Source organism: Bubalus bubalis, chromosome 24, assembly GCF_019923935.1.
Source record: "Bubalus bubalis isolate 160015118507 breed Murrah chromosome 24, NDDB_SH_1, whole genome shotgun sequence".
NCBI classification, from domain to species: Eukaryota; Metazoa; Chordata; class Mammalia; order Artiodactyla; family Bovidae; genus Bubalus; species Bubalus bubalis.
Genome location: NC_059180.1, coordinates 23,947,808 through 23,970,425, shown reverse-complemented (window position 1 = coordinate 23,970,425; position 22,618 = coordinate 23,947,808). Strand labels below are relative to the sequence as shown.

General features: G+C 41.8%; 1 protein-coding gene and 1 non-coding gene across 5 annotated transcripts in view; one reads left to right on the top strand and one right to left on the bottom strand.

Moving 5' to 3' along the window:
* ACSM1 (acyl-CoA synthetase medium chain family member 1) overlaps positions 1-22,296 on the top strand; it is a 78,674-nt gene extending 56,378 nt beyond the window's left edge. For all 4 annotated transcript variants that reach the window (XM_025275492.2, XM_025275491.2, XM_025275493.2 and 1 more), the window contains 12 exons: positions 631-841; positions 3,689-3,896; positions 6,235-6,375; positions 7,128-7,287; positions 9,166-9,245; positions 11,448-11,571; positions 13,978-14,058; positions 14,600-14,701; positions 17,419-17,546; positions 18,464-18,563; positions 20,399-20,518; positions 21,957-22,296. In XM_025275492.2, coding sequence (XP_025131277.1) covers positions 631-841; positions 3,689-3,896; positions 6,235-6,375; positions 7,128-7,287; positions 9,166-9,245; positions 11,448-11,571; positions 13,978-14,058; positions 14,600-14,701; positions 17,419-17,546; positions 18,464-18,563; positions 20,399-20,518; positions 21,957-22,043 — 1,542 coding nt within the window. In that variant the 3' untranslated portion in view covers positions 22,044-22,296. The remainder of the gene's footprint in view (positions 1-630; positions 842-3,688; positions 3,897-6,234; positions 6,376-7,127; positions 7,288-9,165; positions 9,246-11,447; positions 11,572-13,977; positions 14,059-14,599; positions 14,702-17,418; positions 17,547-18,463; positions 18,564-20,398; positions 20,519-21,956) is intronic.
* On the bottom strand, positions 17,962-18,034 carry TRNAG-UCC. The gene has a single exon. It is a non-coding gene; the product is annotated as a tRNA-Gly (tRNA).
* Positions 22,297-22,618: the final 322 nt, after the last annotated feature.

Below are 22,618 nucleotides of genomic sequence, written 5' to 3'. Positions count from 1 at the left end.
TCCGCCGGGATCCTCTTAGCGTTTCTTACAGGGAAAGTCTAGGGGTAATGAAGTTTAGGGTTGGTTGAATGGCCTCACCAATTCAATGGACATGAACTTGGGCAAACTCTAGGAGATAGTGAAGGACAGGGAGGCCTGGCACCCTGCAGTCCATGGGGTCACAAAGAGTTGGACATAACTTCGCGACTAAACAACAACAACAAATTTTATTGAGCACATACTATGTGCCAGGCACTTTTCCTTCTAAAATAATTAATTTAAACTTTACTATATTCTGGGTAGTATTATTCTACCCTTTCCACAGAAGAGAAAACTGAGGCACAGAGAGTAACCTACTGTCCATGTGGAACAAAGGCAGACACATGGGAGAATAAAATTTTAAGTCTTCAATAAGTGACATGAAGGTTATTCATGGTTTTATGTGATTTAAGAGGAGAGGGTTACAGTAAACCAGGAGTTGGCTGGATCACACATCCCCCCAACTTCTCCTGGCTCTACAAATGTCTTAACATGGGATCTCAGACCTTGAGCTACACTCACACAGGAATATAACTATGGTAGTGGATTGACCAAATTGGTGTCCCTTTCCTTTGAAGCAGGAATTAACATGTGGTATATGATCTTAACCAGGAGGGCAAGAGAAGTCCAAACCCAGCCCTGTGGTGGGTGAACGATCAAGGGGATGAAGTGAAGTGGAGCTTCAGAGAGATGACAGACTTAACCTGTCGCACAGCCAACGTTTTCACACAGACGTGTGGCCTTCAGACTGGAGACCGTCTAGCCTTGATTTTGCCTCGAGTGCCTGAGTGGTGGCTTGTATCTGTGGGCTGCATCCGAACAGGTTAGTGACCCAAAGAGACCTTAGGATAGGCCTAGAGCTAATTGGTCCTGAAATATTAGGTGCTTCCTCTTCCCCTAACTTTTTCCTTCTTAATAGTCTTTCCTTCTGTCAAATTCCTTTAAATACTAGTTTACTCCTCATTCACTCTTTCCCTTATACTCACACCTTATCAAGCACAATGTCATAATTCTCCCTTCCTCCCTCTCTCTCTCACACACACACACACACACACACACACACACATACTTCATCTTACACAGTCTCAGACATTCTTACTTCCTTATAAGATTCATCAGTTATTAACATTTTGCCATATTGGATCCCCTCTCTCCAAGGGAGTCATTAAAGAATCAGTTGCAGATACTGTGACATCCATAAACACCAGATAAACACTGAAATATGTATCTGCTAAGATTCGAGACATTTCTTTCACATAACCACACAAGAAGTCTCACTCTGATTCCATATAGTTACCTGATGTACATCCAGAGTCAAAATTCCTCAATTATCCCGATAATGTCCTTTATAGGATTATTTTTGTGCTTAAATCAAAAACCCAGGATTTCCCCTGGCAGTCCAATGGTTAAGATCCCATGCTTCCAATGCAGGGGTCATGTCTTCAAGGAACCAAGATCCCATGTGCCATACCGCACAGCTAACTGTTGTTTTTTTTTTAAACAACTGTACAAAATCCAAATGAGGATCATGTGTTGCATTTAGTTGTTGTCTCGCCACAGCCTTCTTTAATATAGAATGTTTCTCTACATACTATATTGTCTATGTGACAATGCAATGACAGTGTGACGTGCCCGAGCCAGATGTGTTGCAGAATATCCCTCAAAATTTTTATTTCTGTTTCCTTCTTTATGATTATATTCAGGATGAACATTCTTTGCACAAGTACTAGAAGGACTTGTGTCTTTCTTGGTGCACCACATTGGGGATATATACAGTTGGTTTGTCCTAACATCAATGACATTGTTTTATCACTTTAGAAAGGTAGCATCCACGTTTGTAAAGGTGCATTTTCCCTTTATAGTTAGTAAGTAATCTGTCATGTAATATTATGGGACTTTGTGAATATCCTTTCCCCAACTGTCTTTCAGTTTATGATTTGAAAATTCATTGAAGAGTCTTGACTGAATTAAATATTTTAATGGTGGTTTTATATTAGGTATTTCTATTTATATCATACCCTTTACACTTATTAGCCAGCACTCTTCTGTAGAGATTTTCCTTTCCCTTTAATGCTTGTCTATGCATTGACCTATATAATTAGTATGAGACTCATGGGTTCTTTTTTGAATCAACTTCAGTTCTGTCATGCATATTCATATAGTATGTCATGTTCTTGTTCATATAGTCTCTCTCATATTTCCTCACAAATAGTTGTTTAATCCATCAAGATCAAGAATTAACAGCAATGGCTGAGTGAGTATGGAGATGCCATGCCATCTGTATCATTAAAAGATGTTCCATGATTTATATCTGATCCTGTTCACACTGTCCACACTGTTCCTTGAACCTGGGGTAGGCAAGGCACGAGCTGAGGCTGGAAGGAGGCTGGAGGAGCCATAGGAACTGCAGCCACGTTTATTCTCTCCTGGCTGACGCAGCAGCCATAGCATAACCTAACACAGCACAACCTCTCTCCTGCCTGGCACAGCAGCTGTAGCAGCAGACACGCTTATTTTCTCTCCTCTCATGGCTGACCCAGCTGGACACAGCTGTGATCCAGCAGTAATGCTGCTGCTTTTTAGGTGGAGCTCCTATCTGCATATAGCACTGAATCCCCGACCAAATGGGTACCTCGTGATGCACATGTGCCATGCTATGAATGATCTCAGCTGCTACACAGTCATTATTTACAAAACGTGGGGCAAGAGAGCCTGAACACACCGTCTTGGCTAATTTGGTCTCTCCCCACCCATGAGAAATCCAAGACACATGAGAAATCCAAGACATGAGTTGAGACCTCTGGTATAAAAAGAATTAAAGAAGAATAGAAGTAAAGGATGAAAATTCTAAGAGGCATAGTACATGAAAATACTTGAGTCAGGAGTAGCCTAGATGAAGAATGGTCATTTTGAAATAGAGAATAGAGTTGTGTGAGAGAAAGGTGAAGCGTGAGCAGTGCTCACTCCAATGTCAGGATGACGCAGAGGGTCTTCCTGGAGAGAGGGCACAGGTGTTAGCAAAGAGAAGAATTATGAAGGAGAAAAAGTCAGTGTTCTGTGGAACATAAACAGGCTAGTAATATGGAAGGTGAGTAATAGGAAGACTCAGAAAAGGGTGCTTGATGGAAAAATTAGAGTCCAATAGAAGCACACAAAAGTTGAATTAATTGTTGGTGATGGGAGAAGGAAGGTAGGAAAGTTGAAAGGACAGTGTGGTTAACTTAGAGTATGAGGAATGAAGGAAACAGAAGAAATTCAAGGTGACACAAGAGATGGACAGAGAAGGAAAGGAGAGGAGAAAAAATGGGGGCAGAGATGCAGCATCAGGGACACTGTCCTACTTGTATCTTTCCCAGATCCCATGGATAGTTGTGTAAAGAAGGACTCAGTAGATGACTAGATCCATCTACAGTAGAAAAGTTTAGGATAGGCTTTTCAAATTTTTAATGTGCATAGAAACCACTTGGAGATCTTGTTAAAATGCAGATTCTGAGTCCGTAAGTTTGGGGTGGGGTGTCAGATTCTGTGTCCTAGGTGGTACTGATGCTCTGGATCATACTTTGCATAACAGAGGCCAGCGGGTTTCTATGCAGATAAACCAGGCCTGAAGCCCATGGCTGTCTAGCTGTGAAAGCAAAACAAAAACAAGCAGTTTCCTTTTCATACCTAGGGATCATCTTCATGCCAGGGACCACCCAGATGAAGGCCAAGGACATTCTCTACCGACTACAAGTGTCTGGAGCCAAAGCCATCGTGACCACAGATACCCTTGCCCCAGAGGTGGAGTCTGTGGCACCTGAGTGTCCTTCTCTGAAAACCAAGCTCCTGGTGTCTGACCACAGCCGTGAAGGGTGGCTGGACTTCCGATCACTGGTTAAGTAAGTTTCTGTTCTGACGAATGTACTTTCTGAGGAATGGCAAAAGGCCCTTCACTCCCAAGTGCTGGTAGAAAATTAGCCAGTGGGAGGAAACTCACCAGGTCTGAGCTTCTCTCCCCAGCTATGTCACTGATTTGCTAAGTAGCCCTCAGTTAGTTCATTTACCTCTCTTAGCTGCAAGTGTTTTTATCTATAAAATGGGGAAATTTAACTTCTATGCTTCTCTCACTAATATATATATACTAATAATATATACTCTTGTGCAAAAGAGATACATAGAGTCAGAGGGTTATTGTGTTTCATTTTCCTTATAGGTGGAGAATCTGAAATATTTTTATATAAAAATTAACATTTACAGGAGTTGAATGAAAAGTTAAGATGAATTTTTAAGGTGAAACTTGAGACAGTGAAGAATGAGGCTGTGGCTGACAGGCAGCTTTGGGAGCAAACACTTTCCATCTCTTAGGGTAGGTGGCAATAGGGACAGCTTGAGGAAAAAGTTAGGAAAGTGTTGGAGGTAACAAAGACTCCCTCAAAACTGATTCTGCAAGCCTTCAGGCATTTTTCATATCACACACAAATCATGCTGGATTTGTTTTCTTAAAGTAACTCCACAGTTTTTAAAGCTCTTTACTTAAACCACAAAAGGCAAATATACTAGTGAAATATACTACACATCTTATGCTAGATTATAAAGAAAATTAAATGAAAATAGCTTAAACAAAGAATATTCATTTGAACTCCCTTAAATTGCCCAAAGTCAGTATGGTATCATTTCTCCACGAGAGCCAGTGCTTCCCCCAGCACTGGGATTACTTGCAGTCTCTCTGATTGAATACTTGCAAGGAAACTTTCATTTACCATCATAATAGGCTCAAGAAAGAGACTCTCAGTCTCAGAGAAGCTCCCACATACCAAAGCAGTGATATGTGGGATATGAAGGAACCTGGTAGCTCAGCTGGTAAAGAATTCACCTGCAATGCAGGAGACCCCAGTTTGATTCCTGGGTCAGAAAGATCCCCTGGAGGAGGACATGGCAACCCACTCCAGTATTCTTGCCTGGAGAATCCCCATGGACAGAGGAGCCTGGCTGGCTACAGTCCATAGGGTTGTAAAGAGTCGGACATTACTGGGCAACTAAGCGCACAGCACAGATTCTGCCTACCCTAAACCTAGCCCTAACCCCAACCACCTCAAACTCATGCCAGGTCATATATATATGCTGCTGCTGCTGCTGCTAAGTCGTTTCAGTCGTGTCCGACTCTGTGTGACCCCATAGACGGCAGCCCACCAGGTTCCCCCGTCCCTGGGATTCTCCAGGCAAGAATACTGGAGTGGGTTGCCATTTCCTTCTCCAATGCATGAAAGTGAAGAGTGAAAGTGAAGTCACTCAGTCGTGTCCGACTCTTAGCTACCCCATGGGCTGCAGCCCACCAGGCTCCTCCATCCATGGGCTTTTCCAGGCAAGAGTACTGGAGTGGGGTGCCATTGCCTTCTCCCATATATATATGTGTGTGTATATATATATATCACTTCCATTCTCCCTAGCTTTTTCTTCCCCACCCCTCAACACCAAGTTTATGAGGTTAAATTCCTATAAAGGTAGTCTGTGGGGCTTTTCAGGTGGCTCAGTGGTAAAGAAATCACCTGCGAAGTAGGAGATGCAGGAGACGTGGGTTAGATTCCTAGGTCAGGAAGATCGCTTGGAGAAAGAAATGGCAACTGACTTCAATATTCTTGCCTGGGAAATCCCATGGACAGAGGAGCCTGGAGGACTGTAGTCCATGGGGTCACAAAGAGTTAGACACGAATGAGCACGCATAAGACTCAGCAACTAAACAACAACAAAGCTAGTCTGTGTGAAAAACAAGGTTAGCAATGTGACTAAAAGCACAGTGTATGCATCAGACTGAGTTGGAACCCTGGCTCTGCAACTTGCTGGCTATACGTCTTTAGGTAAGTTACCTAATCATTCTGAGCCTTCGTTTCCTCATCTGCAAAAGGTGCATAAAAGCATTACTTACCTCTTAGGGTTGCTCTGAATAGTGAATGAATTCTTACTTGTAAATCATATAGAGCCCTGTCCAGAATCATAGGAAATACTATTTCAGTGTTTGTTAAATTAAGAAATAATCCATAATATTTTCCCCATTTTTTAAAATGCAGAAATGTCAGGTCACCTATCTGAGCCTCCCATAAACTTTCTTTGATGCCTAATACTGGGAGTTACAAACCCCGTTTTTCTAACTCAAAGCCTCATATTGTTTCTTTTGCTTCCCCAGAGAATGAAATAGTAAGAAACATGACTTCTGTCCTTTTGTATTGAATTCCTTTGCAGATCAGCCTCCCCAAATCACATCTGTATTAAGTCAAAGACCCTGGACCCAATGGTCATCTTCTTCACCAGTGGGACCACGGGCCTCCCCAAGATGGCAAAGCACAGCCACGGATTCGCTTTACGATCCTATTTCCCTGCATGGTAGGAAAGAGGGCACCAACTTAGAAGCTGGGCCACAGATATGGGGTGGAGTGTGCATCTGTATGTGCTGGGAAAGGAACTCTAGGTGGAATTGACCCCGTCCTGTTTATTCTTTTTGCTGTCTTTGGTTCACACCCCTGAAGGTGTGAGTATAGGCTAGGTATGAGTGTTTGCTGACAGAGACCTCTGAATATCAAAAGAGGAACCTTTGGGTCCTACCTAAGCACCTTCAGAGGACATGTAAAGGAGTGAGTGGAAACAGAAGGCATTCTGAAAACCACACAAATGACAAGCCTCTGTGTCCCTGTCAGTGGCTCCAGGGTTTGGTGGGAAAGATAAAATGCACCAGCAGTGTGACCTTACGTGGCAGATCCTCTCCCTCCTCAACTGTGGACAAACTGGGCATGGAGCCCAATCATGAGCTCTTAGGGAAAATAATATCTGAAACTAAGCCACACTAAGCCACTTCCCTATCGGGGAACAAACACAGAGCTGAAGCTGGGATAACTATTTAGTCAATGTTAAACCAAACTCTTCTCCCTCTTTTTCCCTTCCTCCAACTAATAATATTCAAACCAAACCATGTCCTATATATTTTCTAACTTTTCAACCAAACCAGGGGTTTTTTGGAGACAGTTGATATCTGTACTAATGATAAATACTGAGTAGCAAAACCCTGAGGAATGAGGGTGTAAAGAAGGGGAGGATAGTAGTCACAATAGTATCTGAGGCCAACTGTATTTTGGAGATAGCAGGAAATTGTTGCAGCTGAAGATGTCTGATGTCTTATGGTGCCTGTCAGACACAGGCTGGATTCTGGCTGCCTTGGGGTCCCTGCTTGAACCATGGACAGCGGGGTCTACAGTCTTTGCTCATCAGCTGCCTCAGTTTGACCCTAAAGTCATTGTAGAGGTAAGAATATTAACCTTTCAACATCAACAAACTCCCAGAAGAAAGTCATTTCAAGCTCAAAAGTTGGACCCAATTGAGAAATATTTTATTTAGCAAAGAAGTCTCTTAACACAACCCTGGCTCTGGGTTTCCTAAAGTGTGAAGCACTAAATCAATCATTGTATCAGAATTACATCAAGATGTAACCTTGAAGAAAACACACATTCCAAACCTTTCCCTATACCTATGGATCAGACTTTGTGGACTTGGGAACCAGAATATAATTTCTGAGAAATGAAAGCAAGCTCAGGTCTCATGGATCCTGGCTCTACCAGGGCCAGGTAGCTGGCATGTGAATGTGTGTGCATGCCTGTGGGTGTGTGAGTGTGTGTGTGTGTATATACTCAATTTAATGATGTGTTTAGAAACAGAGGCCTTGGAATGTGGCAGATCTAGTTACTTATCCCATGTTTGACGTTTATTAGTGGCACTCTGAGCTTCAGTTTCCTTATCTGTAAAGTGGGAGTTTTAGTGGTTGCTACCTCCAAAATTGTTGGGAATATTAATGAGATTATGTGTGCTTAGCCCTGAAAGTAGCACATAGAAAATACTCAATAAATGGTAGCAGTTGCTGTTAAGTATACCTTATGACAGTAATCAAGGTCACCTGCATGAACACCTTCACTGTATTTCTCCTCACCTGAAAATTGTGTCTCCACTCACTCCCCTGCTTTATATGTCAGAGGCAGACATGCCTCTTCACCTCTCAAAGTCCAGCTCCCACTTGACACCTGCTGCCAGTCTTGTTCTTTTCCCTGCCTTCTGTTTGGAGCCCCTCTCTATTAATCTTAAACTCACTAAACCTTTTCTCATGTATTTTCAATCTTTCGCTTTTCATTGACGCTACTCCTCAGTCAATAAATGTATTCAAAGTTCCTCATCCTAAAAATATCTTCCCTTCACCTTGGTACACATTGGACCAACCCTGTCTTTCCTTCCTTAATGTCAAATTGTTCCATGGAACATTCTCTACTTGCGACAGCCACAGCCTCTTTACCCAGCTTACTCCTGAACATTGCACTCTTCCAAGACTCTGCCCTCAGCTTTCCCTCCCTTCCAAGTAATTTCCTTCACTTCAATTTCTCCAGCAGACGCTTCTACTCAGGTGGCTCTCGAAATTACCTCGTCTTTTCTCTCCCAGGTAATTTCACCACATCTTTCTGCTGGTTGGTTAGGTCTATCTGATCATCCCTTCAGCAGCTGAAACTGTACCTTCCATTTCTCCTTCCCTGATCCTATATCAATATCTGCCTCTCCTTCATTATTTTCTGCCTTCATTCTACCAGTCTCTGAGGCATAAAGCCGCACAAATGACCTGAATCCCCCACCAGGTCCTATTCTCCTTTCCCTACAAGGGGTGTCCCTAAAGTCTCAGTGTATTTTAGACTTGAATTATTCCAAAGTATTAATTCTACAAATTTACTCCAAACTGCATTTGAAAGTTTGTTTACTATATTTTATACTTGTTACTTTCACAAATGTTTAATAATAAGCTTTTGAATTTATTTATTAATAGTTTCAATCTCTCTTACTGAAGATGGGAGATCGTGACTAAAACGAAAGATATGAAATTAAAATATTACTATTCATATTCACAAAACAAAACTTTCCCTCCATCAATTCTCTGACCAACACCTCAACTTAGGCTTTCTTGTGTTCCCCCAATAGTACCTGACACGTGCCATGTATGAAATTCATGCTCAATTTATATATTGAAAGAATTAACAAATGAATAAATTGGCTCCCCTAGAGGAAAGATCAGAATTAAAATGCTAATAACAGATCTGTATTTTAAACCTTAATTGTGAAAATAAAGTTTCTTCTCTCCTCACTTTCTAGACATTTTTCAAATATCCAATTACCCAATGCCTTGCTGCACCTTCTGTATATCGAATGATTTTGCAGCAGAATTACACCAGGTAAGGTAGAAGTGGCTGTGGCTGGTAACAAGAATATCTGGGTACCATTTTAAGTAATCTGATACACTGAAGTCTGTTTTTAACTATGGTTCTTTGCGGATACTCTGTGTGTGTGTGTGTGTGTGGTAAGTGTTGGTGGTGATAATTAGCAGCCAGTCTACCCAAATGAAACATTCAGTGAACCTTCATCATTTTGTTTCTTTTTCTTTTTTAAGCACTTTTGTTGTGAAATAAACATACAGAAAAATACATAAGATACACATTTACAGATTATTGAGTTGTTGAAAACAAAACATCTATGTAACTACTCACTGAAGTCACAAAAAGAGAACATTGCCAGCACCCCAAAGCCCTTCTCATGCCTCCCCATCTCCCCAAAAGGAATCTACTATCTTGGCTTTTATGGTGTTCATTTCCTTATTTTTCCCTTAGTTTACCTCCTAAGGAAATAACCCCAGAAAAATTGTTCTATTCTACCCGCTTTTGAACTTCCTGTAATTATGCATTATTCTATAGTATCTGGCCTAGTTTTTCACTGTTATGTTTCTAAGATGTGTCTGCATTGTTACCTGATAGTGGAGTCAATTTTCATTACTGTAAAATATCACATTTTATAAAAGTACCACATTTTTAATGAATTCTATTAATGGACATTTGGATATGTTTCATTTGGGGGCTATTGATTAATGCTACATCGAATTCTTGCACATGTATAGTGATGCATAAACACACATTTCTGTAGAACTTCTCTGGGAAAGGAATTGTTAGGTCACACTGACATCGCACGCTACTACTTTGTTTTCCAAAGTATTGAACCAATGTATGCTCCCACTGGGAAGGTAGGAGAAGTCCTATTGTTCCATATCTTTGGTAGTATTAGTTATTGTCAAAGTTTTCAGTTTTGCCAACCTAATGTGTTTGTATTCTCTGGTTTTGTTTTTCATTTCCACATGTTTGTGGATTATTTTTTAACTAACTTGAAATCTGTTCTTTGAACCTTATGGTCACTTATATAACTCTTATATAACTTACATAACTCTGAAAGTGAAATGGCTACTTCAAAATCAGAGCTAATATGTTTTAGACTTAAGAGTTAAAATATTAAGGAGTTCAATTTATTAAGAGAACTGAAATACAGCTTGATTTTACTCATGAACCCTCAATCTGGTTGAAATATGTTTCCAACTTTACTTCAAATCTTATATTACAGTCTCTTCTTGCGACAACCCTGAGAAGGTGACCAAACCTAGTTAAAGTTCAACCAGGGCTTAACTATTGACTCCACTGGACACTCTGCCCATTTTATGTATTTCAGATAAAGCTCAATAAGAATGAGAAACATGTACTCAATGAAACCAGTCATCCTGTCCTTTACTACTGGCTCTGTTTGTACCAAGAGAGAGTGATAAGGGAGTCTGCCACCTCCCTCATCCCTAGAAGCTGTCCTAGCTCAGCACCATGCCAACTGGTACTAAGACCTCAATCACATTTACCCACTTCCTTCAGGGACTCCATCATTTTGTGATAGTTTCTGTGTCATTTATGGACATTTTCATGGAGAAATGGAGGAGAGGATTTACACACACAATGTACCTGGCAAAGTACCACAAACGTTCACAGCAGACATTTCTGTTCAGTCCAGAATTCCTTCAGTACTGCTACCTGTGATCCTTTTCTTTTCTTACAGAAAGCTCAATCTTCCTGATGTCCTGAGCAATTCTTTTCCAACCCCTAATTTGTGTTCTCCAGCCAGAGAATAAACAAAAGCTCTTCAATTCATATAAGTCCACTGAAGGCAGTATAGTTTTATTATCATCCTAGCATACCCTTGGGGTCTTATCCCTCAGTCCTTATGGTTTATAAAATATCCCTTTAGCTACACAGAATGTTTAGAATGAGTTCTAAGCACAGTTCCCACCCCCATTAGATCAACCTCAAAATTCAATCCTGATCTCTGTGATTTAACCCATTAGACTCACCACAACCACCACTTACTTTCTTCTAGAGGAGTTAACAGGGACCAAAAGGAAATGAGTGCCTTCCACTTGGATTTGACCATTAGTAAATACCCAGAAGGCAAGTAAGAAAGTGAAGAAGTAGAAGGATGAATGATCCAGATGACAGTGCTCTTAACATCCTGGGCCTAAAGTAGAGCACCCAAGCCTAATCTGAGACTCTGTTGACACTTTGCCTTCCGCTCAGTCTTAGGTTCCCCACTCTGGAACACTGCTGTACTGGTGGGGAAGCCCTGCTGCCCGAGGAGCAAGAACAGTGGAAAAGACAGACAGGTGTTCTGCTCTACCAGGCCTATGGACAGTCAGAAACGGTAGGTGAAATGTCCCTTCTGGACCAGTCAAGATGTGCTTATCCACTGACCTCAGAAGATAAGTTGCATCATGCTGAGGATGTGCAAAGGCACCAATGTGTGCACAGCATTGCTCAAAGCCAGTGGGAGGCTTCAGAGCTCTTAGCTAATTTATCCCAAACAAATTGACAGAAAAGACAATTCACAGCTCATCCATTTGTCAAAAGACCAACGTGCTGAAAACTACTGGACAAAGACTTATAAAAGGGTCTAAGGGCATGGTGCCACTGTACCTGTGATAATTGGTTTAAGGGAGCCCAGGAGGGGCAGTGGGACAGATGGCATTTTCCAGAAACATGCAGGCCATCACCACAGAGCCTGTCCACTTCACCATCCCTTCCTAGGCAGCAACTAGAGGAGCAGGCAGGAACTGGTACTAGAAGTTCACTAGTTCATTTCTGCCTGTTTAGAGAACATACAGCTTGGATTGGGAGACACTAGCACGGGGAGAGACTTCTATATACACCCCCATATACACACAATGTAATCCCCAAAAGGATCACTTAGCAGTCAGGTAGGCAGGGTCTTCATAGTATCATGCGTGTCTTAACCTCAAGGACTTTATCCATGATAGTGTGAGCAGGTAGCTTTCTTCCAACACTTTCTCAATCCATTTTCCATGCTGGACCAAGCAATTTTCCCCTACCTCCCTATCATCCCTTTAGGTGACAGAGGGATGACTGTCATCTCAGGACCTGTAGCAAAATAGATGCTCTAGACCCAATTCACTTGTCTGACATTATTCTCCAAAACAAAAATTAAAGAATCAGTTTTGGGGTCTGCTTCCAGGTCCAAGAAATGTTAAGACTCTAGGTATGTCCTTGCTGGTTTACAGTTTATATTCGGACAAGGAGAATGAGATTAGAACTACACACCACACTCATGACACTTGACCCTTTTTCTCAATGACTCATAACAGAAAACTCTCCAATACCTAGATGGTGCTTTATTTCACCAAACATTTTCACACCTGTCCACGCATCTGTGCAACATTTTCTACATGCCTATAGTGTGAGTAGTGACAGCAGAGGAGAAAATGCTTCCTCTTCCAGGAGCTCAGACCCCAGTCCAGATCTCAGCCTTCCAGTTACAGGTTTCAAGACTGTAGGCAAATTACCGAGTCTTGCAGAGTTGAGCTTTCCCATCTCTGAAATGGAAATGCAATGCCAATCTTGCCAGGTTGTGATAAGGTAAATGGAAGAAACTATACACATTTCTGGGCACAGTGCTGAACTCCTACTGCATTTATGGTTTTCATTGTTGGTTTTTAGGTAGATATTGTGTTTAGATGCTGGAGGTGCAAAGATGGGTGGGACATCTCTATTCTGTGAATGCTCATTATCTACTGAGGGAAACAGACTAACAAAAACAAACTTAATGCCCTATTGGCAACAATGGAAGTGTGGGGGAAAATACTACAGAAAGAAAATCTTCCAACTTACTTTTCTTGGGACCTGAATGATAGTTAGAAGTAGTTGTTTACTGAATACTTGATGTGTGCCTGGCTCACACTCAAAAGCACTCAAAGTGATAAATGTTATAATTATCCTCTTTTGACAGAGAGGACATCAAGGGGGATTAATTGGTATGTGGCTAGTGAAGGGTGGAGTCAAGATTCAACCTGTGGTCTATCTGGATATAAAGCTCTTAACTCTAGGAAGAATGATATTTTGAAAGCGAAAGTGAAGTCGCTCAGTCGTGTCCACCTCTTTGCGACCCCGTGGACTGTAGCCCACCAGGCTCCTCCGTCCGTGGGATTCTCCAGGCAAGAATACTGGAGTGGGTTGCCATTTCCTTCTCCAGGAGATCTTCCTGACCCAGGGGTCGAACCCAGATTTCCCGCATTGCAGGCAGATGCTTTAACCTCCAAGCCACCAGGGAAGCCCAAATAATATTTTAGAGAACCGTTAAGAAGGAAAAAGCTTCATCAGGAAGACCGAAGGAGTAGGGCAGTGCAAAGGGGACAATGTGAACAATGTGAATAATTTCAACACAACTCTGAAGAGTAGTTGAGGCAGCTCCAAGTAAATGGGTTCATGGCCTTCCTCTGGGACACTGATACATGTCCATTATAAAGTGTGAACTCCACACCCTACATTACATGCCCCCAGCCTGGAGCTGACTCCTCTGCTTCTTCTTGGCCTCTCCCACTGGAATCAGACCCAGCATCAGGCTCAGTCCCAGTTCATGTCAGATGCAGTGAATGCCTGCTGACTAGAGTTGGGTCAATGCCTTCCAGCTTCCCAACAAGGGCTCTTTGCACAGCATTAAATGACATTTGTGAGCATGGATGCTGTGTTTGATTCTTGAAGCTTTGTGATCAGCCTAGACTCTTGGCCAACTCCAGTTCTCTTCTTTTGTAAACAGGGAATAAGCTGTGGCACTCTCCGGGGGATGAAGATCAAGCCAGGTTCCATGGGGAAGGCCATCCCACCCTTTGACATTCAGGTTTGATGGGAAAGATATTGGCAGAGAGCAGTTAGTGTTTGGCTAAGATTAGACCATTGTGTGGCAGGAGATGACAGAACCAGCCATGCCTCCCAGTTGTCCTTTCTACTCTCTGCCTACATTTCCTCTAATTTCCTGGGGAGGTTTCTGTTGAGAAATGTCCTGGGCATGAGTGCAGCTTTCCAGGATGGCCAGAGGCCTCGCTCACCCAGCCTGGAGAAAGAGTACTTATTGTAGCGCTGGAGGCTCTCTCCACTACTGGTGCTTTTAGTCTTTCCTGATCCATATTTTCTAGCTTGAAGACACATTTGGGATGTGTATATATCTATGAAACAAATAGATTCACCCATGACTTGGATTTCTCCATTTGCTGGCTTCAAAGACTTCTGACAGTTTTATTATTTTCTGAGAGGGCTCCTGTATCACAACCCCTTTCCCCAGTTACCCCTACTGTGTCACATGAATAGGCCAGGCAATATTTGAGTGGGGCAGGAATGTTGGGGATCCTTGCAGGGTGGGATTCACAGATCTCTTGCTCTAGATCATTGATGACAAGGGCAATATCCAGCCTCCCAACACGGAAGGAAACATTGGCATCAGGATCAAGCCCACCAGGCCCATAGGCCTCTTCATGTACTATGAGGTAAGAACACACCATCTGCTTCCAAATAGCTCCAAGAATCCTCACAGGGAGTTGTGTAGGTGATAACAGACTAAACTCAACTCTGCATTCTGAAACGTCTTCCATCTTCCTTTATTCACGCCAGGTCAATGAAATCTGTTCTAATTAATCTCAAAGCTCTTAATCTCACATCCCTTTCTATCATAACCCATCTGACACTTACAGGATGACTAATGGAGTAGAAAACAGCTTAACTTCAGAACCAACAGACTTGAAGTCCAACTCTTACAGTTAAGAATGTTGCCTTTGAATGGGTTCAAATCATACCAGCCTACTACCAACAGGATGGACACAAATCTATTAAATCTTGCTGAGCCTCCAGGGGTGTCTTTATCCCCTATTTCAGAGGAAGAAACTGCATATTGAAAACTTGACATGTTTTCCCCAAGACAAAATAAATGGCAGGATTAGAGTTCAAGGTGTTGTGTTTTAGGCCCCAAACTCTAAATGAGAAATTCAGAGATTAGAGAAATCTACAATAAAGGAATCTATAATAAATATAAGGAAACCTGCTATAACTCTTCATCAGACAAATTCTGGCTAGCAGTGGCCACCGAAAGGAAATTCTTAGCTTCCAAGATTGACTGTGGAAGTGTAGACAAGCCCTGAAACTGATCTCAGCCTCCATCTCCTTTCTGTAAAGTCACAGCCACTGGCGTCTTATGGCCTGAAGTGGGAAGGGAATCCTGGTTCTCTCATGGGCCTATGCTGAGAAGCAAATATGCACGTCTTAGCCTTATTCTCAGTAGCACAATTTAAAGGTTGGATAAAAGAGAACCACAGAGTAACAGGCATACAGATCATCAGTTCTTAATCCTGTTTACAAGTTAGAATGATTTGAGGAAATATTTTTTAAACGGTAGGATCCAACCACAGAGATTCTTGTGAAATTGAACTGGGGTGGTCAAGAGAAATTACTTTAAAAAAATTGTACATGACGTATTTTATTTTGCAAAAATGTCTTCACATATGGCCACATCGATCTCTCCCATTTCACATGTTCTCATGGCAAAGAGACATCACTGTTCCATTAAGATTTGTTGGTTTATATTCTGTTCTTTCATTTCCTTTTTCTTGAAGTAAAATATATACATACATGTAACATAAAGTTTACTCTTTTCACTATTCTTGAGCATACAATTCAGTAGCACTGAGTAAAATTTAGAATATTGCACAACCATCACCCCTATGCATCTGCAGAAAAATTTCACCATCCCCAGAAGAAATTCTGTTCCCACTGAACTGTAGCTCCCTACTCCCCTTCCATGTGGTTGTTCTATCCATTATTGAAGGTAATATATTGAACTCTTCAATTTTTATTATAGAACTGTGTATTTCTCCCTTGAATTCTGTCAATGTTTACTTTATATTATTCTGATTTCTCCCTTTATATAATTCTGATTTCTCCCTGTCAGTGTTTGCATCAAATATTTGGTACTAGGCTGTTAAATGCGTATTTGCTTCTAAACATTATATAGTCTTGGTGAGTTAACCCTTTTTTCAATATATAATATCCTTTTCTTATCACCTGTAACACATTTAACTTCAAGTTTACTTTGTTTACTATTAGATAGCTACCTCAGCTCTCTTTTGGCTCCTAATTGAAAGGAATATCTTTTTCCACACATATGAGTGCAGATAAAAAATCTGAGTAAGATCTGTGGATGGGATCAATATCAATGTCCTAGTTGTGATAGTGAACATTATTTTTGCAAGATGTTACTATGGGGAGAAACCATGTAAAGGTAGGTAAGATCGCTCTTATTATTTCATATGAAAGTGAAAGTGTTAGTTGCTTAGTCATGTCCAACTCTTTGGGACCCTATGGACTGTAGCCCGCCAGGCTCCTCTGTCCATGGAATTCTTCAGGCAGGAATACTGGAGCTGGTTGCCATTTCCTTCTCCAGAGAATCTTCCCAACCCAGGGATTGAACCTGGGTCTCCTACATTGCAGGCAGATTCTTTACCATCTGAGCCACTAGGGAAGCCCATATTATTTCTTATGCTGTGCTTAGTCGTTTAGTTGTGTCCAACTCTTTGCAACCCCATGGACTGTACGCTGCCAGGCTCCTCTGCCCATGGGGATTCTCCAGGCAAGAATACTGGAGTAGGTTGCCATTTCCTCCTCCAGGGGATATTCCTAACCCAGGGATCGAACCCAGGTCTCTCACTTCACAAGTGGATTCTTTACCATCTGAGCCACCAGAGAAACCCAATTATTTCTCATAACTGCATGCAAATATACAATTATCTTCAAAGTTTAATTAAGACACCATTTTCATAGTCTTTGTGTGAGGCTCAAATAGGTAATATTTTGAGAAGAAAATTCATTCAGCAAACATTTATTGACACCTCCCATCTGTCCAGGCACTGTGAATGCTGAACTTATAAGAGTGAATAAAATAAATGGAATTATACTCTAGTAGAAATTTTATTCTACTGGAGTACCACACAAAACTGAGTTGTTATTTTTTTTAATGCTCTTAAAATTTGCTTAGTATTGTTCACTATTTTACCAGTAGCATGCATTGAGTGCTTGCATGCAATGAAAATAGAGAGATATAAAAACTGCCCAAGTCAGGTAGAGCAGGATTTGAAGACAGTATCTGAACCCTGTGTTGAGGCTCATCATCTCTAAACTCATTGCTTTCAACAAAGGAGTGCTGTTCTCTTTGCAGAATGACCCAAAGAAAACAGCTGAAGTGGAATGTGGGGACTTTTATAACACTGGGGACAGAGCAACTATTGACGAAGAGGGCTACTTCTGGTTCCTTGGGAGGAGTGACGATGTCATCAATGCATCTGGGTAGGTGTAGCTGACCCTGAGCCAGAAGGTATCACTCTCATATGCCTCGTGGGATCTAGCTTGCCCAGATCCTTCATGCATTGGTGGTGGACTCTCAGACTAGTTCTGAACCACAGTAAGTCATCATGCAATTTAAAGGGACTGGGAAGGAAAACTTTACTTTGGTCCCTCTTTGCTGAGGGAGCTTATTCTGTGTGCTCCTCTGATGAAGCACACACCACAAAAAAAACATAACAACACCAATAATAAAATTCACCTTTATGGAATATGTATTATGTGACAGCGCTCTGTGCAATGTTTTATACAATCCACTTCTCAATGCCAGAAGGCAGATGTGACTATGCCCATTCTATTTTTTTTTTTTTTTTTAATTTTAGGGGAGGAGGCCCACACTGTGCAGCATGAGGGATCTTATTTCCCTGAGTGGGAATTGAACCCATGCCCTTGGCAGTGGAAGCACAGAGTCCTAACCACTGAACCACCAGGGAATTCCCTTGATTATGCTCATTTTACTTGAGGAAACTGAATCAGTGACCAGTGGAAAAAAACTTGCCTGAAGTTTCCAAGACAGTAGAGGGTGCAGCCCAGATTTAAACTAAAACGGTCTGACTCCAATTCTGTTGTTCCTAAGTCTTAAATAATTTATAAAGGAAATAAAATGACACATTAATAGTTTAGGAACAGGATGTAAAATTTCAACAAATGTTGAAGATAAAGAGTTTTCATGCCAGAGGAAGCTGCTTGACTTCAGGAATCCACATTTCAGTCCTCTGACACAGCCTTTGCACAGGCCTCTGGCTCCCTGTGATAGTTCCCCTCTGTGCCAGGGGAAGATGTATCTCTCCAAAAGGTGAGACCTGAGGGCCTGGGTCACCCTAGCCCTGGAATTTGCTCAGAAGGAACCATTGGTCCTGCAGATACCGCATTGGGCCCGCAGAAGTAGAGAATGCCCTGGCAGAGCACCCAGCGGTGGCTGAGTCTGCTGTGGTGAGCAGCCCGGACCCGTTTCGAGGGGAGGTGAGGAGGAAGACATGGGGTCATCGTGGCTGGGTGTGGGACTGGGAAGACATGTCCATGCATGGTCCAGGCCCATACCTACCCAGCCTTGGGTGGAGGGAGGGCAGTGTACATGTGCACTTACACTATGTGGACATCAGGGGGCACTGTGGCCTCATGTGTGACTGAAATGATGCTGATAGGGAATGCAGCTGCTGATGCCATCTAGGAGTTAATGAACCCTTTCATTTTTTTTTTTTTTTTTTTATATTTTTAATTTTATTTTTAAACTTTACATAACTGTATTAGTTTTGCCAAATATCAAAATGAATCCGCCACAGGTATACATGTGTTCCCCATCCTGAACCCTCCTCCCTCCTCCCTCCCCATTCCATCCCTCTAGGTCGTCCCAGTGCACCAGCCCCAAGCATCCAGTATCGTGCATCGAACCTGGACTGGCAACTCATTTCATACATGATATTTTATATGTTTCAATGCCATTCTCCCAAATCTTCCCACCCTCTCCCTCTCCCACAGAGTCCATAAGACTGTTCTATACATCAGTGTCTCTTTTGCTGTCTCGTACACAGGATTATTGTTACCATCTTTATAAATTCCATATATATGCGTTAGTATACTGTATTGGTGTTTTTCTTTCTGGCTTACTTCACTCTGTATAATAGGCTCCAGTTTCATCCACCTCATTAGAACTGATTCAAATGTATTCTTTTTAATGGCTGAATAATACTCCATTGTGTATATGTACCACAGCTTTCTTATCCATTCATCTGCTGATGGACATCTAGGTCGCTTCCATGTCCTGGCTATTATAAACAGTGCTGCGATGAACATTGGGGTACTCGTGTCTCTTTCCCTTCTGGTTTCCTCAGTGTGTATGCCCAGCAGTGGGATTGCTGGATCATAATGCAGGTCTATTTCCAGTTTTTTAAGGAATCTCCACACTGTTCTCCATAGTGGCTGTACTAGTTTGCATTCCCACCAACAGTGTAAGAGGGTTCCCTTTTCTCCACACCCTCTCCAGCATTTATTACTTGTAGACTTTTGGATCGCAGTCATTCTGACTGGTATGAAATGGTACCCTTTCTATGCACCAGTTTATTTATCCCTCACAGAGCACAATGAATTAAGGACTCGTCATACCTTTTTACAGAGAAGGAAACAGAGGCATGAAGAGGTTAAATAACTTGTCTGGATTACGCAGCTAATGAGTGGTAGAGTCAAAAGGGAAATTGAGGACTCTGGGTCTAGAGGATACATTCATTGATTCAGCAAGTGTTCATTGAACACCTTCTGTGTACAATCCCTGTGAAATTAAATGAAGACATAAGTAATAATATGAAACTAGTAGATTACCAACATTTATTAAGTGCCAAGTTTTAACAATTATTAAATGTCCATAGAACTCTACCTACCTAGTGAAAATGGTGATAACAATGAGAGGAATGCAGATAAATTTAAACTACCTTCATGTTTTATATGCATTATCTCATGGGATCTTTACATAAACCTGATGAAGAATGAACCTCTTCTCTCCCCATTTCACAGGAAAGGAAATTGAGATTAAGAGAAGTTAAGTGACTTTTCCAGGGCAAAAAGTGGAAATCAGAAGTATTCAGATTTCTAAAAGCTCAACTGTCCATTTGTTTTTCCATTAATGCAATGAGCATTTACCCTTTGTTTTATTTTTGGCCACGCAGTGCGGTATAGTATGTGGGATTTTAGTTCCCTGACCAGGGATGGAGCACTGCCCTCTGCTGCAGAGGAGAGTCTTAACCCCTGGAAGTGCCAAGCATTTACTTTTTGAACTGAGTCTCCACGCTGGTTCTTTACTACAGGTAGTGAAGGCATTTATTGTCCTGAACTCGGAATTCTCGTGCCGTGACCCAGACGAGCTCACCAAGGAGCTGCAGCAGCATGTGAAGTCAGTGACAGCCCCATACAAGTACCCGAGGAAGGTGAGTGAGAGCAGCTGGATGGGGTCTGGTCCCTTTGAGCGCTTCTGGGGATTCCACTGCCTCAGTCTCATAGGATGTAGTGTAGCTGGGGTGAAGCATAAGCACCCAAGAGAATTAAAAGTTTTGCCTACAGAAGAAGCTTTTCAGTTTATGCGTGTGGGGGAGCCCACTTAATTGGATAGAACCTCTATCCTGTGTCAGAAACTCATCCATTGCTGGCATGTCAACCTAAAGAAAAAATATTAGACAATTGTCCAAAGATATCCACGTAAATTATTTATAATCTTTCAAAATTTGAAAAAGACATCCAAATCAGCAACTTCCAAACTTTTGAAAAACATTATTTGTAGTGAAATATACATTTTATATTGCAATCCAGTATACATATACATACATAACAAAGAAAAATTAGCAAAACGATATTTATCCTAACAACATGTAATACATTCTGATACTTTTTATTCAACTTCATTTGTTTTAAATGCCATGAACAACATACAAAAAATGTTCAACAATAGAGAAAGGATTAAATTATTCAAGAAATTTAATATTATTCTGCAACTTAAAATGTGATTTTTATTTTTAACATAAAAATATCATGACAATATATTATTGAGATAAAAATGCAGGCTATGAAAGAATATATATAATACTATACTATTTGTTGGAGAAGGCAATGGCAACCCACTCCAGTACTCTTGCCTGGAAAATCCCATGGACGGAGGAGCCTGGTAGGCTGCAGTCCATGGGGTCATGAAGAGTCGGACACGACTGAACAACTTCATTTTCACTTTTCACTTTCATGCATTGGAGAAGGAAACGGCAACCCACTCCAGTGTTCTTGCCCAGAGAATGCCAGGGAAGGGGGAACCTGGTGGGCTGCCGTCTATGGGTTCGCACAGAGTTGGACACGACTGAAGCGACTTAGCAGCAGCAGCAGTTAAGAAGGGTTAGATGTTACTGTGGGTAACAAACAGCCGCAAATTTGTAGTGGATTGTAACAAGGAGGATGTCTTTCTTGCTCATGCCACTTGTCCACCATGGCTTTCCTGGGGCCTTTGTTCCACATCTTCTCATCTTGGGACCAGGATAAAGGAGCAACTGCCTTGTAGGTACCTGCCAGAGTACTAGAAGAGATGCACAGAGAAGGTGGCCTGTCTCAATGATTCCCAACTTTTTTATTAGAGGTGGCATACTTCACTCCTACTCATATTTCATTGGCCAAAGTACATCAAAGGGCTGCATCCAACTTCAGAGGGTAGGAGAAGAATTTGACAAAAATGGTGGACCCCAAAAATGGTGGAACCAGACTGTCCCATGGTGTCCACCTGTCTGGGGGTCTGTGAAGGGGCAAAGGAGGAGAGCTGCTGGGAACTGATAGAAAATGATGGGGGTCAGGGGAACTCAATTGGAATGGGTTTGCTTTATCTTCATCCAGGTGGAGTTTGTCTCAGAGCTGCCCAAAACCATCACTGGCAAGATAAAGAGAAGTGAGCTTCGGAAGAAGGAGTTTGGTCAGAAGTAGTTGGCAATAAGCTCTGAAGTCATCCTGTGATCTTGGCCAAATTCCTAACTGCCTCAGTTTCCTCATGATGGTGAGGATGAGGAGAGGAATGTTGAGAGCGGTGACTTGAAAGAGAACCAGGAAGGCCAACATTCCAGCATTTTGGCACTTTTAAATTAATATCAATCACTATCCTTTCTTCAAGTTCCCTGTTCCTCTCAGATTTCCCAGGTGAGCACTCAGAAAGGAAATAAAATATTTGAGTTAACATCAACAGTGACTCTGTTGTGTGTTTATTTTGAGAAATCTTGTGCTAAATGCTCAGTTCAGTTCAGTCACTCACTCATGTCCCACTCTATGCAACCCATGGACTGCAGCATGCCAGGCTCCCCTGTCCAACACCAACTCCCTGAGCTTGCTCAAACTCATGTCCATCAAGTCAGTGATGCCATCCAACCATTTCATCCTCTGTCATCCCCTTCTTCTCCTGCCTTCAATCTTTCCCAGCATCAGGGTCTTTTTCAATGAGTCAGTTCTTTGCATCAGGTGGCTTCAGCCTCAGCATCAGTCCTTCCAATGAATATTCAGGACTGATT